General features: G+C 41.8%; 1 protein-coding gene across 1 annotated transcript in view; it reads left to right on the top strand.

Moving 5' to 3' along the window:
* Window positions 1-18,955, top strand: part of FBXL4 (F-box and leucine rich repeat protein 4) — a 62,033-nt gene that overhangs the window by 27,566 nt on the left and 15,512 nt on the right. The window contains exon 5 of the mRNA XM_075597509.1: window positions 18,355-18,568. Coding sequence (XP_075453624.1) covers window positions 18,355-18,568 — 214 coding nt within the window. The remainder of the gene's footprint in view (window positions 1-18,354; window positions 18,569-18,955) is intronic.

Below are 18,955 nucleotides of genomic sequence, written 5' to 3'. Positions count from 1 at the left end.
AGTGTCTTTTTTTTATAGAGATTTGATGATTCTTTTTTTCACCCTGTCTTGCTCTGTTAAAGTGGAGGATCTTACCCATTTGTTATTTACTGGCATGGAAGGGTTCAATGAAAAATAAAATTATCCTTAACAGTAATTTCTTCCATGTAAGGGGAGCGCAGAGTTTCACAGTTGCAATATAAATACACTAGTCTAACCAGTTCATAACATGAACCTAAATGTATCAATGTGTGTACTGTATGCCTCACTCTCATATTCCCTAGTAGTAATTAGCTTATCAGAGGCACTGCCTCTCTGATTTAGAGCAAGGGTTCCTCTCCAATATGGTTCCTTCTAGTGTAACTCCCAGTCTTTCAAATCCCAAGCACGCATCAAATAAAAGAAATACTGAAGATGTAGAATGTCTACAACTTTCTATATACTTCATAAAAACATAAAATGTGCACTCGCATTTTAGCACATTAAAAATGCGCAAACTAAATACAATGGTGGAAACCCTTGCCTGTGGCATCCTCCTTGCCTGTTTCGGCGCTCTCCGCGTCTCTACGTCATTTCTGGTGACGGCTCTTCAGGGAACTGGAACTTTCAGCTGGACTAGCTCAAATCTTTCACCACTCTCTCAGGTTCACCTATTCCAAGGCGTTTCACAGAGGCTTCTTCAGGAATTGTATTGCTTGTCTTTATGATGCTCCTATTTAAACCCCTAATGCAATTGTGAATCGCTATCGTATTGGTGTATTGCTAATCCCCAATTAACTGAATGTAACTGTGTCTGGGGATCAGTGATTCACTCTATCATATTCTAATAGCATCTGTCCCAACTATTATAGTTTCGCTCTGCGCATTGTCGCACTCAAAGTGGTTATAAAAAAACGAATTTACTAGCAAGTATTCAGAATACATTAAACAAATATACAAAGTATTTAAAATGATGACATTATACAAATTAACTTCACTTTAATCCTAAAATCTATCCTATCATATGATAAAACTGGTCACATATGGAATGAGATGAGAAGAGATGAAAAACATGGATGAGAATATACACAAGTGTAAAATCAATATTATATGCAATTAAAAAGATGCATCATATTTGAAAGAGATATGGTTGTAATGATTTCTATATAAATATCTGATACCAAGATACGACTACAATCCAATATATTAAAACAATATTACAAAATGATAGAACAGATGCTGAACCATTAGCCCTATATGTTGATTTACAGTCTTTATTAAAAGACGTTTCACCAGAGATCAATATATGTGAATAATTTATATTGGCTGTTTTTATAGCAACATTGGTTTAAAATCTCTCTAGATAATGAATGCTCCTATATCTATGTTCACATTCAGCCCAATACGAAACTAGCATATGCAGTTTATGTATCCAAAATATTTCTCTTTTGGCAAGATCATTTCATCTGTTACTTCCTCTCCAATTAGGTGAGACATACAGTATCCTATGCCTTTAAAAGTCAGTCCCTGATGGTAGCTTGGTGATGGATACCAAGTGTTTTGACACACTGTGAGTTAACACCTTCCTCCTAATATTTCCTAGGTGTTCTAGTATACATACTCGCAGATGTCTTCATGTACGTCCTATGTATTGGAGGCCACAAGGGCACTCCAATAAGTATACCACATATTCTGATTTACAATTGATATAATTTTCAATCAAAAAAATACTCTCCTGTGATATTGGAATTAAACTTGAATTTCTCAGTTGTCTGAAATAGGCAGGCTTTACACTAAATGCATCCCCAAAAAATGTTTGGGTGTGGTTACGCTATTGTATTCTCTTTATCCATTTTATATTGCAACTGTGAAACTCTGCGCTCCCCTTACCTGTAGGACATTGCTGCAACTGAAGGACTATTGGAATGGTCCTTAGAAGGGTGTATTTGAACTGCTTTACAAACTTATTATCACACAATTTTGTATTTGCACGTTCAGGGGTGTTGGAAAAAGAACACTTATTATTATTGATTTATATAAGCTATATATCACATTGGGTATTTACGAGTGTGTGATTTAATCATTTGTTCACTTCACTTTTATTTTTTTATCACCACATTATTTATAATTCCTTTTTCACTTTAAGTTTATTAATTGAGATTTCACATTTACTGATCACAATATTAGGAGCGCTCACGCCCTCTTCTAGTTTTTGTTTACAATTATTGTGTCTGCTTTTAGCACATTGGGAAGTACGATGGCACCTTGCATTGGCACCTCCTGAAGCGCTTGCAAGAAGTGTCAGTGCAGTATAAATATATTGTCTGCTGCTAGGTTTGATCACCTAGAATTAGAAAGAGTCCAATTGATGTCGGCTGCAATGAGAGCAGATCTAAGTTAAGTGGAAGGAATATTTTGAGAAGCATTATACAATCTCTCAGCTCTGACTTCCAGAGGCTTTTTTTAGTTGTCTGTAAAGTTGATCTGCTACTAATTTATTTCCCCTAATTATTTAACCCAACTAGCTTCTGTAGAGCTATTCTCTATTGCATGGTTTCTAGCTGCTACTCGTATACTACACAACCTACGAATATCTATCAAACTACCTATTGAATTATTACATTTAAAAAAAATAGCAAAACCAAATGTGGACTCCAATGTCAACCATGACCAAATTTGATACCAACCAGCCCCTGGAAACCTCTAGTGAAACACCAAGATTCCATGGAACACTGGTTGAAAACAACTATCATAGAGTATAATGTGAGGGCACTACGTACATACACCGTTATAACCACTACCATAGAGTATAATGTGAGGGCACTACGTACATGCACCGTTATAACCACTACCATAGAGTATAATGTGAGGGCATTACGTACATGCACCGTTATAACCACTACCATAGAGTATAATGTGAGGGCACTACGTACATACACCGTTATAACCACTACCATAGAGTATAATGTGAGGGCACTACGTACATACACCGTTATAACCACTACCATAGAGTATAATGTGAGGGCACTACGTACATACACCGTTATAACCACTACCATAGAGTATAATGTGAGGGCACTACGTACATGCACCGTTATAACCACTACCATAGAGCATAATGTGAGGGCACTACGTACATGCACCGTTATAACCACTACCATAGAGTATAATGTGAGGGCACTACTTACATGCACCGTTATAACCACTACCATAGAGCATAATGTGAGGGCACTACGTACATACACCGTTATAACCACTACCATAGAGCATAATGTGAGGGCACTACGTACATGCACCGTTATAACCACTACCATAGAGTATAATGTGAGGGCACTACGTACATGCACCGTTATAACCACTACCATAGAGCATAATGTGAGGGCACTACGTACATGCACCGTTATAACCACTACCATAGAGCATAATGTGAGGGCACTACGTATATACACCGTTATAACCACTACCATAGAGTATAATGTGAGGGCACTACGTACATACACCGTTATAACCACTACCATAGAGTATAATGTGAGGGCACTACGTACATGCACCGTTATAACCACTACCATAGAGTATAATGTGAGGGCACTACGTACATGCACCGTTATAACCACTACCATAGAGTATAATTTGAGGGCACTACGTACATGCACCGTTATAACCACTACCATAGAGTATAATTTGAGGGCACTACGTACATGCACCGTTATAACCACTACCATAGAGCATAATGTGAGGGCACTACGTACATGCACCGTTATAACCACTACCATAGAGCATAATGTGAGGGCACTACGTACATGCACCGTTATAACCACTACCATAGAGTATAATGTGAGGGCACTACGTACATGCACCGTTATAACCACTACCATAGAGCATAATGTGAGGGCACTACGTACATGCACCGTTATAACCACTACCATAGAGTATAATGTGAGGGCACTACATACATGCACCGTTATAACCACTACCATAGAGTATAATGTGAGGGCACTACGTACATGCACCGTTATAACCACTACCATAGAGCATAATGTGAGGGCACTACGTACATGCACCGTTATAACCACTACCATAGAGTATAATGTGAGGGCACTACTTACATGCACCGTTATAACCACTACCATAGAGCATAATGTGAGGGCACTACGTACATACACCGTTATAACCACTACCATAGAGTATAATGTGAGGGCACTACGTACATGCACCGTTATAACCACTACCATAGAGTATAATGTGAGGGCACTACGTACATGCACCGTTATAACCACTACCATAGAGCATAATGTGAGGGCACTACGTACATGCACCGTTATAACCACTACCATAGAGCATAATGTGAGGGCACTACGTACATACACCGTTATAACCACTACCATAGAGTATAATGTGAGGGCACTACGTACATACACCGTTATAACCACTACCATAGAGTATAATGTGAGGGCACTACGTACATACACCGTTATAACCACTACCATAGAGTATAATGTGAGGGCACTACGTACATGCACCGTTATAACCACTACCATAGAGTATAATTTGAGGGCACTACGTACATGCACCGTTATAACCACTACCATAGAGCATAATGTGAGGGCACTACGTACATGCACCGTTATAACCACTACCATAGAGCATAATGTGAGGGCACTACGTACATGCACCGTTATAACCACTACCATAGAGTATAATGTGAGGTCACTACGTACATGCACCGTTATAACCACTACCATAGAGCATAATGTGAGGGCACTACGTACATGCACCGTTATAACCACTACCATAGAGTATAATGTGAGGGCACTACGTACATGCACCGTTATAACCACTACCATAGAGTATAATGTGAGGGCACTACGTACATGCACCGTTATAACCACTACCATAGAGCATAATGTGAGGGCACTACGTACATGCACCGTTATAACCACTACCATAGAGTATAATGTGAGGGCACTACTTACATGCACCGTTATAACCACTACCATAGAGCATAATGTGAGGGCACTACGTACATACACCGTTATAACCACTACCATAGAGTATAATGTGAGGGCACTACGTACATGCACCGTTATAACCACTACCATAGAGTATAATGTGAGGGCACTACGTACATGCACCGTTATAACCACTACCATAGAGCATAATGTGAGGGCACTACGTACATGCACCGTTATAACCACTACCATAGAGCATAATGTGAGGGCACTACGTACATACACCGTTATAACCACTACCATAGAGCATAATGTGAGGGCACTACGTACATGCACCGTTATAACCACTACCATAGAGTATAATGTGAGGGCACTACGTACATGCACCGTTATAACCACTACCATAGAGTATAATGTGAGGGCATTACGTACATGCACCATTATAACCACTACCATAGAGTATAATGTGAGGGCACTACGTACATGCACCGTTATAACCACTACCATAGAGCATAATGTGAGGGCACTACGTACATGCACCGTTATAACCACTACCATAGAGCATAATGTGAGGGCACTACGTACATGCACCGTTATAACCACTACCATAGAGTATAATGTGAGGGCATTACGTACATGCACCGTTATAACCACTACCATAGAGTATAATGTGAGGGCACTACGTACATGCACCGTTATAACCACTACCATAGAGTATAATGTGAGGGCACTACGTACATGCACCGTTATAACCACTACCATAGAGTATAATGTGAGGGCACTACGTACATGCACCGTTATAACCACTACCATAGAGCATAATGTGAGGGCACTACGTACATGCACCGTTATAACCACTACCATAGAGCATAATGTGAGGGCACTACGTACATGCACCGTTATAACCACTACCATAGAGTATAATGTGAGGGCATTACGTACATGCACCGTTATAACCACTACCATAGAGTATAATGTGAGGGCACTACGTACATACACCGTTATAACCACTACCATAGAGTATAATGTGAGGGCACTACGTACATACACCGTTATAACCACTACCATAGAGTATAATGTGAGGGCACTACGTACATGCACCGTTATAACCACTACCATAGAGTATAATTTGAGGGCACTACGTACATGCACCGTTATAACCACTACCATAGAGCATAATGTGAGGGCACTACGTACATGCACCATTATAACCACTACCATAGAGCATAATGTGAGGGCACTACGTACATGCACCGTTATAACCACTACCATAGAGTATAATGTGAGGGCACTACGTACATGCACCGTTATAACCACTACCATAGAGCATAATGTGAGGGCACTACGTACATGCACCGTTATAACCACTACCATAGAGTATAATGTGAGGGCACTACGTACATGCACCGTTATAACCACTACCATAGAGTATAATGTGAGGGCACTACGTACATGCACCGTTATAACCACTACCATAGAGCATAATGTGAGGGCACTACGTACATGCACCGTTATAACCACTACCATAGAGCATAATGTGAGGGCACTACGTACATACACCGTTATAACCACTACCATAGAGCATAATGTGAGGGCACTACGTACATGCACCGTTATAACCACTACCATAGAGTATAATGTGAGGGCACTACGTACATGCACCGTTATAACCACTACCATAGAGTATAATGTGAGGGCATTACGTACATGCACCGTTATAACCACTACCATAGAGTATAATGTGAGGGCACTACGTACATGCACCGTTATAACCACTACCATAGAGCATAATGTGAGGGCACTACGTACATGCACCGTTATAACCACTACCATAGAGCATAATGTGAGGGCACTACGTACATGCACCGTTATAACCACTACCATAGAGTATAATGTGAGGGTATTACGTACATGCACCGTTATAACCACTACCATAGAGTATAATGTGAGGGCACTACGTACATGCACCGTTATAACCACTACCATAGAGTATAATGTGAGGGCACTACGTACATGCACCGTTATAACCACTACCATAGAGTATAATGTGAGGGCACTACGTACATGCACCGTTATAACCACTACCATAGAGCATAATGTGAGGGCACTACGTACATGCACCGTTATAACCACTACCATAGAGCATAATGTGAGGGCACTACGTACATGCACCGTTATAACCACTACCATAGAGTATAATGTGAGGGCACTACGTACATGCACCGTTATAACCACTACCATAGAGCATAATGTGAGGGCACTACGTACATGCACCGTTATAACCACTACCATAGAGCATAATGTGAGGGCACTACGTACATGCACCGTTATAACCACTACCATAGAGTATAATGTGAGGGCACTACGTACATACACCGTTATAACCACTACCATAGAGTATAATGTGAGGGCACTACGTACATGCACCGTTATAACCACTACCATAGAGCATAATGTGAGGGCACTACGTACATGCACCGTTATAACCACTACCATAGAGCATAATGTGAGGGCACTACGTACATGCACCGTTATAACCACTACCATAGAGTATAATGTGAGGGCACTACGTACATGCACCGTTATAACCACTACCATAGAGCATAATGTGAGGGCACTACGTACATACACCGTTATAACCACTACCATAGAGTATAATGTGAGGGCACTACGTACATACACCGTTATAACCACTACCATAGAGTATAATGTGAGGGCACTACGTACATGCACCGTTATAACCACTACCATAGAGTATAATGTGAGGGCACTACGTACATGCACCGTTATAACCACTACCATAGAGCATAATGTGAGGGCACTACGTACATGCACCGTTATAACCACTACCATAGAGCATAATGTGAGGGCACTACGTACATGCACCGTTATAACCACTACCATAGAGTATAATGTGAGGGCACTACGTACATACACCGTTATAACCACTACCATAGAGCATAATGTGAGGGCACTACGTACATGCACCGTTATAACCACTACCATAGAGTATAATGTGAGGGCACTACGTACATGCACCGTTATAACCACTACCATAGAGTATAATGTGAGGGCACTACGTACATGCACCGTTATAACCACTACCATAGAGCATAATGTGAGGGCACTACGTACATGCACCGTTATAACCACTACCATAGAGCATAATGTGAGGGCACTACGTACATGCACCGTTATAACCACTACCATAGAGCATAATGTGAGGGCACTACGTACATACACCGTTATAACCACTACCATAGAGCATAATGTGAGGGCACTACGTACATGCACCGTTATAACCACTACCATAGAGCATAATGTGAGGGCACTACGTACATGCACCGTTATAACCACTACCATAGAGCATAATGTGAGGGCACTACGTACATGCACCGTTATAACCACTACCATAGAGCATAATGTGAGGGCACTACGTACATGCACCGTTATAACCACTACCATAGAGCATAATGTGAGGGCATTATGTGAGAGAATTTCCCCTTAAGTGTATAGTATACTTTTACTTCTGACAATAATATCAGTTCTTTCTGCCAGCGCTTACCACCTCCTTTTTACCAAGAGCTATTACGAAATTAGACGATGGCCTGTTCAAAGATTTTACAAGTGCTGGGGGTACAACATAAAGGACCTGCTGCTGCTGCTGCACATTATGTGGCAGACCCTTCTAGCACTAAATGGTTTCAGTTATATGAGCCCACGAAAAGAAAGGCCTTTAAAGCCTATGTTGTAGGAGGGGTCTCAACTGAAACAAAAGTACAGTAAAAGTTGTAAACTGAGGTGCAAGGAGATGAAGGGGCTTGAACAAGAAAGCCAGTAACAATCTGGGACTTCAGGTGTTATCTCCTAATGCAGCTCTGTGCCTTTTTTTTTTTACTTTATCTTATAACTCATCTGTGTGATATACATGGAATGTAATCATAAAACTGTCACTATATATATTTTTTTTCCCTCCTATGTCATGTAGAGGATAATGTATTGTTAAAACTTGCCATTCTATTCTTCTTTGTGTCTTGCTGTGCTTTTCAACAACCTTACTATTCTGCTGTATAAAAGGAAGGAGAGAGGGGGGGGAAGCTTGAAAATAACTTGAAAAACGCCCTTCACGATGTTGGTCCTTTGAGCATAATTTCGACAGCAAATACTTTTTGTTTTCATAAGGACAAAATGTAAAATAGCAATATTCCAGTGTAATTGTCCAATGGTTTCAAACATAAAATGCCTCATTTATACACTAGCAAAAGTGTGCTTGTGCAGTACAGAAGCAGTTTGCAACTGTCTTTTCTCTAAATGTTGTGTGACTAAAATCTACACTTCTCAGAAGGGGTGCAGGTAGGTGTGGACGTTAATGTTTCCCATCAAATTAATCTTGTCTTTCTACTCTACAGAATGACAAAATATAGAAATTACCCTAATTTTGTCATTTTACCTCTTTCCTTCCAAATAGATTGATATTATAGTGTGTGCCACTCAAGTACAAGTCTAATTTGCTTTTAAAAGGGGTCAAATCAAAGATGCCAGAACTTTTGTGTTTTTTTTCTGATTTGATAATAATCACTTTATTTAATACAGCTCTTTTCTTCCAATGGGACTAAACAAATTTGTATCATAGCGCTCAAGCTGGTGTTACTATAGGCAGCTGAGCGCTCTATTGATTTCATGCAGGGAAAAGGTGTTGTGTATTTATTCTTCATTTTACCCCTATCAATGGCTCTCCTATCTCTCTAGGACCATATACAATGACGGAATTTAGTCATTTTATACATTAGTCTGATCGTGAGCACCCCTACGGTGCCTATCCAACGATCAGTCATCACACCAGTGTTTGCTTTAACACCCACGTTTTTACATTCATTTTGGACATTCAAATTGATTTTAAGAACTTCATTAATCACCAGTTAGTGACTGAGTGCTACCTACTAGGTTCCCTTTTCTTGTGTTCTCTCTTCCAATGGGACACAAAGCGCTTCCCAAGTATAGAACAGTACAGACATACCCCACTTTAAGGACACTCGCGAGTAAGGACATATCGCCCAATAGGCAAACAGCAGCTCGCGCATGCGCCTGTCAGCACGTCCTGAACAGGAGTACCGGCTCCCTACCTGTACCGAAGCTGTGCGCAAGCGGGGAAACTATAGAGACTGTTACATATGCGTTATTTACATCAGTTATTCATGTATATGATGATTGCAGTGTAGTACATGCATCAATAAGTGGGAAAAGGTAGTGCTTCACTTTAAGTACATTTTCACTTTACATACATGCTCCGGTCCCATTGCGTACGTTAATGTGGGGTATGCCTGTACAGTGTAAGACCTTGGATATAGTACAGGCGCGCGTGATGTCACGCGTGCCTGTCGTTGTCAAGATCTGTGTCCTGCAGGGTTGAGCAATGGGGGGGCGTAGCGAAGGGGTGCCGTGGGGGGCGTGCCCGTGACCACACGTGAGCAGTTCGCTATCATTGCAGAACCGCCCACATGACCCGACCGTTGCGTGGCAAAGACAAATAAGTTTGTCTCGCCATGCATCAGCTGCTTCTGCGCTCACGTGCCCGCACTATGGACACGCGCATAGGCCTCCATTGGTTTGGATTTGGCTAGAGTGACATCACTCGCACCTTGGATCCACTATGTACGTAGCCTAAGAAGCACACAGGAATTTTACAGACATTTGCTACCCACATGAGCTTACAATCTGTTTTTGGTAACTGAGGTACAGAGGCATAGGGGCCTATTCACAAAGCAGTGATAAAATATTTTTTTGCCCGACTATGCATTTTTTTTATCACGCTTTAAGACATGAGTCCAAAAATGGTATTCACTAAGAAGTGAAAGTCATTTTTTTTTAGGCCGATTTAAAAAAAAAAAAAAAGTACTATCGTCCGACCTGTTTTTTGTATCGTGCTATCGCGCTATAAATCCTATAGCGCGATAACTGATAGAAAAAAGTGCAGCTGCAAGAGTTGCATGGAGATGCTGTGTCTCCATGCACGGCTCTTACAGGCGAACGTGCAGTAAAAAAAATTGATTTTCATAATAGTGTGTGGGAGCAGGGCGGTCTCCTGAGCTGAACCGCATTGGTTTCAGTCTCTGGAACTCCCTGCTTCCTGAGATACCGGCCCCCCATTATGGGGTGCCAGTATCCCGTGTGCTTTTAAATCTCCCGCGTCACATGACCGAGGGTTTTAAATCCTGCACTGGGATACCGGCACCCCATAACAGGGTGTTAAAGTAGATTGTAAGCTCTTAGGAGCAGGGACTCCTCCCGAAATGTTACTTTTATGTCTGAAGCACTTATTCCCATAATCTATTATTTGTATTATTTGTTATTTATATGTTTGTCACGTGTATTACTACTGTGAAAACACTATGTACATCCATCCATACATACATACATACAACAGGGCCTGTATCTCGGGAAGACCCCTGCTCCCGGACACTAGTATCAACCCCCCCCCCCCCCAAAAAAATGTTGTTACTGTAGCAGCTATCCGCTATGGTAATGAAGCTGCTTTAATGTCATTTGTATTAATAGTATGCGGGAGCAGGGATCTCCTGAGATGAACCGCATTGATTTCATCCTCGGGGACCCCCTGCTTCCCGAGTTATAGGCCCTGGTATGGGGTGCCGTATCTCATCCATTATTTAAATACCGTGGTCACATGATGTGGACAATTTAAAAATGGAGGCGACACTGGCACCCGTTGCCCCATGGAATTGGGTAACTGGGGCGCTCCCTGGATAATCACAAATTGTATTTACAAACAATTGATACAATACATTCAAACCGAATAGGGCTAAAAAAAATACCATAAAATAAAGAGACTATACAAGCCCTTAGTGTTGCAATTCTGCTCGACCAAAAGAGAGGATCATCCCTGGATCCTCCTGTAGTGCAAGGAATTGTGTATATGGTCAGCGCATGTGCTTCAACGTTAAATCCAGATGAAGGATACCCAGCAAAAATAGTAAGAGTATAATCTGAATATAGTGTGGCTCAATAATAATAATAACAGAGGGATATGGGAAGTAAAATACTATTACTCACACGGCCATGTGTGAGTAGATTCCCATCAAGTAACTCCTGCAGATAAGTGTTAGGTAGTGTCTTCATTGAATCTACCCGGGTGACGTCACTCAAGATGGCGGGCATCCCTCCTGTGATTATTGTAGGGAAAGAGTCGTGTCCACAAGTTAATAGTATAGACCATTTATTAATAGTAAAAGGTATAACATAAACTCACACATTAAAAATCCACTGAACAGCTCCAACAGCGGAACACTCCCGATGGCTCATCCGACGTCCGGACCGCATACAAGGGGCTCGTCTGGGGTATGGATGCTGAGTGTCCAAGGCAAAAAGGGTACACCGGCAGGGAACTATGCGTTTCGCAAGTGACTCTTGCTTCCTCAGGTTCCTCCCGATGCCCCATACAAGGGTCTGTAACTCGGGAAGCAGGGCGTCCCTGAGGCCGAAATCAAAGCGGTTCAGCTCAGGAGACCCCCTTCTCCTGCACACTATTAGTAAAAATTACATTAAAGCAGCTTCATTATCTTAGCGGCTAGCTGCTAAGGCAATGATGGGTTTAAGGCACAATAGGTTTATTGAGTGCTGAGGGGGTGACTGAAGGGGGTACTTGGCCCTTCACTCACCCCCTCTGCCACCAATAAATATTACAATTTGCACTACCCACCAATACCCTCACATTAAAAAAAAATATTTCTGCACAGGATTGATACTAGAGGCTTTCAGGGTTCCTTGGGTGGTCTCTGGTGTCCTCCAGGTGGTGTCCGGGGGTTCCCGGTGGCCTGCAGTACCAATCCTGTGCCGAAAACAAAAACAAAAGTGCAATACATTGCTATAAAAACACCCAACTCCACCAATGCATACAGTACAGTAATGGGCAAAATTACTATTATCCAGATATGGATAATAGTGCATTTGCCCATTTAAAATAAAACATAAATCAGCAGCATAAAGGTAATAAAACTTGCACTTAACCCTGCCATGATGAACGCCACCCTCGTGCTTATCACCGTCCTTGTCCTCCGTGGGCATCAACAATACAATAAAAAATACAATCTAATGGCCCCTAACCCCTTAATCACCTTAGGATTAGTTACCGCTATAGTAGTTAAGGGGTTAACCCACCCTACCCGGGGACACCACCCCCACTATCCATTGGTTGGCACAGTGTTAAAGCATGCCCATATAATATGGCCATGCGTTAACGTTATAACAATAAATGGGGAAGATAAAAAATTAAAAACCGGCCCAAAATATAACACATTACATAGAAAAATAAAAACATTACAAATGCTAACAAACCAATTAATTGGCACAGTGGTACATCGTGGCCATATAATATGGGAATGATTTACCACTATCACAACGAATGGTCAACCAAACAATTATCAACCACCAACAATATCCAATTGAGTCAAAACAATCACCAAATAAACAAGTAAACACAACAAAATTACAAGCAATCAATAAAGCAAATACCAAATAAACACCAGAATTAAAAACTAATACGCCAAAAAAAACACATCAATAAATAAAAGGAAACTCCAAATAAACATGATTATTAAAAAGCAAAAGACCAAAAATAAACCACAATTAAAAAGCAAATACCTAAAAAATAACAGAAATAGACAATTGAAAACACAACAAATTGTACATACACACAGCCCCCTCTATACACACAAACACACTCTGCAGTCCCCCTTCCTCTACACCCACAAAATACACTGCAGCCCTCCTTAACCCTCTACACTCACAAAACACACAAGTGGGGGAGGAGTCGGTGCCTTGTTGGTGCCTCCTGTCCAAATCACCTCCCCTGTCTTAGAGCTGATCTCACGCTTTGTGAATGAGAACTGACAGCTGATTGGCTGAAAAACTTTACAGGGCGCCAAAAATTCCGGGCCATTACTGACTGGTGAAAATTACGTGAAACAAGTCCAGAGCAACATCCAATGTGACAAAAATACACAGTGAAATACCTATATACAGTTGGGTCTGGTAAATAATTGGACACTGATACAAGTTTTGTTATTTCGGCTGTGTACCAAAATAAATTCAAGTTACAGTTAAATAATGAATAAGGGCCTAATGTGCAGTCTATCAGCTTTAATTTGAGGGTATTCACATCCAAATTGGAGGAAGGGTTTGGAATGACATCTCTTTAATATGTAGCCCCCTCTTTTTCAAGGGACCCAAAGTAATTGGACAATTGACTCAAAAGCTGTTTCATGGACAGGTGTGGGCTATTCCTTCATTATTTCATCATCAATTAAGCAGGTAAAAGGTCTGGAGTTGATTCCAGGTGTGGCATTCGCATTTGGAAGCTGTTGCTGTGAACCTACAACATGCGGTCAAAGGAGCTCTCAATGCAAGTGAAACAGGGCATCCTTAGGCTGCAAAAAGAAAATCCATCAGAGATATAGTACGAACATTAGGAGTGACCAAAACAACAGTTTGGTACATTTTGAGAAAAAAAGAACGCATTGGTGAGCTCTGCAACACAAAAAGGCCTGGACGTCCACGGAAAACAACAGTGGTGGATGATCGTAGGATCCTTTCCATGGTAAAGAAAACCCCTTCACAACATCCAGCCAAATGAAGAACACTCTCCAGGAGGTAGGCATATCATTATCCAAGTCAACCATAAAAAGATTTCACGGGAGCAAATACAGAGGGTTCACCACAAGGTGCAAACCATTCATAAGAATAGAAAGGCCAGATTAGACTTTGCCAAACAATATCTAAAAAAGCTAGCCCAGTTCTGGAACATCATTCTTTCGACAGATGAAACTAAGATCAACCTGTACCAGAATGATGGGAAGAAAAAAGTATGGAGAAGGCTTGAAACGGCTCATGATCCGAAGCATACCACATCATCTGTAAAACACGGTGCAGGCAGTGTGATGGCATGGGCATGCATGGCTTACAATGGCACTGGTTCAATAGTGTTTATTCATGATGTGACAGAAGACAGAAGCAGCCGGATGAATTCTGAAGTGTACTGTATAGGGATATATTGTCTGCTCAGATTCAGCCAAATTCAGCGAAGTTGATTGGACGGCGCTTCACTTTACAGATGGACAATGACGCAAAACATACTGCGGAAGCAACCCAGGAGTTTTTTAAGGCAAAGAAGTGGAATATTCTGCAATGGCTGAGTCAATCACCTGATCTCAACCCGATCGAGCATTTCACTTGCTGAAGACAAAACTTAAGGCAGAAAGACCCACAAATAGACAACAACTGGAGACAGCTGCAGTAAAGGCCTGGCAAAGCATCACAAAAGAGTAAAGCCAGCGTTTGGTGATGTCCATGCGTTCCAGACTTAAAGCAGTCATTGCCTGCAAAGGATTCTCGACAAAGTATTAAAAATAAAATTTTTATTTATGATTGTTAATTTGTCCAATTACATTTGAGCCCCTTAAATAAGGGGACTGTGTATGAAAATGGTTGCAATTCCTAAACGTTTCATACAATATTTTTGTTCATCCCTTGAATTAAAGCTGAAAGTCTGCACTTCTCTTGCATCTTGGTTGTTTCATTTCAAATCTATTGTGGTGGCGTACCTAGCCAAAATGATGAAAATTGTCAGTGTCCAATTATTTCCGGAACTAACTGTATTTCCTGAAAAAGGGGTAATTTAGTTAACCATTTGGCCAAAGCGTATAAGCCTACAAGCCACTTTCAAGGCATGAGCATAATACAGCAGGTCCTAACACTAACTGATTTAAAATCCTTATTTACCTCTATAATTAGAGGATGGATGGTCCTGGCATTGAACCTGTTGCAACCAGCTGCATGAAAAGAAAACCTGCTTGCTTGGAAAGTGGGGAGGGGCGAGCTTAAACCCTGGGTGGGAGAAGCCACTAACCTCCAAAACAGCTGAGACCAGCTAGACAAAGTAAACAAACACACAGATACTCGGCAAGCTCTCAGAAACCCCCCAAAATTACCACAACTTCTATATATTTATATGTGTCAAAAGGAGTGCTACTGGGCGTGGCTAGTTTTCCTTTTTCAGGAGAATATATAGGTATTTCACTGTATTTTTGTCACATTGGATGTTGCACTGGACTTCTTTGTTTCTTGTTTTATACAATTAGCCATGCCCAGTAGCACTCCTTTTGACACACACATATATATATATATATATATATATATATATATATATATACAGGTAAACCCCGTTATAGCGCGCCCCATTATACCGCGAAATCGGTTATAACGCGGTTTTCACGTGGCTCCCGTTAAAAAAACATACTGCACACACACTGCACACACTCCCAGCACTCACTGCACACACTCTACACTGCACACACTGCACACACTCTACACTGCTCACACTGCACACACTCTACACTGCTCACAGCACACTTCACACTCCCAGCACTCACTCTCACTGCACCACTGCACACACTCTCACTGAACACACTCTCACAGCACACACTCTCACACAGCACTCAGCTCTCACAGCACTCATCTCACACCACACTACACCACACCTCCCACTCCCCCTCCCTACCTTTGGTGTCGGCTGCTGAGATCGGAGCGGAGCTGGCATCAGGAGGAGGGGGTGGTGTCGGGAGGAGGGGGTGGTGTCGGGAGGAGGGGGTGGTGTCGGGAGGAGGGGGGGGTGTCGGGAGGAGGGGGGGGGGGGTGTCGGGAGGAGGGGGGGGGGGTGTCGGGAGGAGGGGGGGTGCCGGGAGGAGGGGGGGGTGTCGGGAGGAGGGGGGGTGTCGGGAGGAGGGTGGGGTGTCGGGAGGAGGGGGGGGTGTCGGGAGGAGGGGGGGTGTCGGGACGAGGGGGGGGTGTCGAGAGGAGGGGGGGTGAGTGAGGAGCAGGCTATGCCGCGGAGGGCCGGTAGGTGTGGGGGCCTCCACGCGGCTGAGGATGTGACCCAGCTCCTCTGACACACGTGACTGACCCTGTAGCAGCGTCGCGTTTTCTTCTATTCAATTCAATTCTTTATTGGTCACGGACAAAATAGACATTAAAGAATATTATGATAGACTGGATACACGTTTGTGGGCCGGTAGGTGTGGGGGCCTTGGAGGGGAGGAAATGGATGCCGTGGTGGGAGGTAAGGAGCAGGTTGCCCTGCCGTTGCTAGGGGACGTGTAGGGCTTCCGGCCACCTCTTCCTTCCTTCCCTCCTCACTCCCTCCCGATCAGGCGCGGCGGCTATTTTTAAAAAAAAAATTAGCGCGACCCTGTTACTAACGCGCTATAACAGGGTTTACATACATATATATATATATATATATATATATATATATATATATATATATATATATATATAATTTTTTTATTTTTTTTTGAGGCAAAAAGTGACACTGTGTGCTCATTTGCATGTCATTTCCCAGAATCCCTTGCTGCAGTGGAAGTGCTGTATGCTGGGTGATAATGGGGAAAGGCGGGGTTGCAGACCTGCCTAAGACATGCAGATGAGCATACAGTTGTATTTGCATATTTGCTTTCCTGTGGAGGGTTTTTGTCACTTTTTTTACTCACCATAACTTAACTCAGTATTATGGTTTGGCCTATCCCATAGCCTCTTATGCATACCCAGTTAAAATCAACCCCACACTGATGAGACCCATCAAGGTCGAAACAGCTGTCTGTGGGTGGTTTTCTGGGTATGCACCTTAACCCTGGCTGTGCTCAAAGCTGTGACCATGCAGCAAGCTTAAGCCTATAGGGAACCATGTTAAAAATGGTTTTTGAGGCAAAAACTGACACTGTGTGCTCATTTGCATGTCATTTCCCAGAATCCCTTGCTGCAGTGGAAGTGCTGTATGCTGGGTGATGGGGAAAGGCGGGCTTGCAGACCTGCCTAAGACATGCAGATGAGCATACAGTTGTATTTGTATATATATATATATATATATATATATATATATATATATATATATATATATATATATATAAATATATATATAATATATATATAATATATATATACAGTGGTTGACAAATCACCAAAAAATCTACTCGCCACACAAAAAAATCTACTCGCCACCTAGTACCAAACGTGTGCTGCTTGGGCCAATATTTACTCGCCCGGGGGTTAAATCCACTCGCCCGGGGCGAGCAAATGTATAGGTTTGTCGAACACTGTATATATATATATATATATATATTTTTTTTTTTTTCTGTGGTAATTTGGGGGGGTTTCTGAGAGCTTGCTGGGTATTTGTGTGTTGATTAAAATTACGGGCATTATCCAATCGGAGAGCAGGGATTTCAATAATGTCCGGAATTTAACAGCTTTAGCCTATATTAGTCTTTAATATTACATGACAATGTGAGTTTCCAATGTGTAATAAGGAGGCAACTGCAGTCCAAAAGTATCCTCGCAAAATTGCTTTCCTCTCATTTTTGCTTCATTTATTTTTTTTCAGGCTCTTAAAAGTGTGTGGTTCGGAGTTAGTATGCCTGGAGTTGGCCTGCGGCCACTTCCTGAATGAAGCTTGCCTGGAAGTCATAGCTGAGATGTGTCCAAACCTTCAGGAATTAAATCTCTCCTCTTGTGATAAACTGCCACCTCAGGCTTTCAGCCACATTTCTAAACTGTGTGGATTAAAGCGCCTTGTTCTATATCGCACAAAAATAGAGGTAAGTCAGGTACTATTCCATTATGTGGTTAAAAAGGATGCATTTCCTGTGTCTTTCTTTCTTTAAAATAGTGCTTGGATAAACCTTAATGGACTTCAAAAGAGCATATTTAGTAGCCCCACTGTACTATTTAAAGCTTTTTAAACACTATTGTAGAATACATTTTAGCCATTTTATCTGAAGGGTCACCGTACCAAAATGATGTTGTTTCAGTGAGGTAATGTATTTTTTTTGTTATGTAAGGTGTTGTTTTTAATATTTGGATTATGTATATGTTGATGAATTGAAGGTTATTTATCAAGTCTCCAGCTGCAAACATACAGTACAAAAATGTATGCAATTCCAAGTACTCTACTAGGAGCCGTATTGGTCCTGGAGAAATGCAGA

The sequence above is a fragment of the Ascaphus truei genome, chromosome 4 (genome assembly GCF_040206685.1).
Source record: "Ascaphus truei isolate aAscTru1 chromosome 4, aAscTru1.hap1, whole genome shotgun sequence".
NCBI lineage: Eukaryota > Metazoa > Chordata > Amphibia > Anura > Ascaphidae > Ascaphus > Ascaphus truei.
The sequence above is the reverse complement of the archived record's forward strand: the minus strand, read 5'-3'. Positions and strand labels throughout refer to the sequence as shown.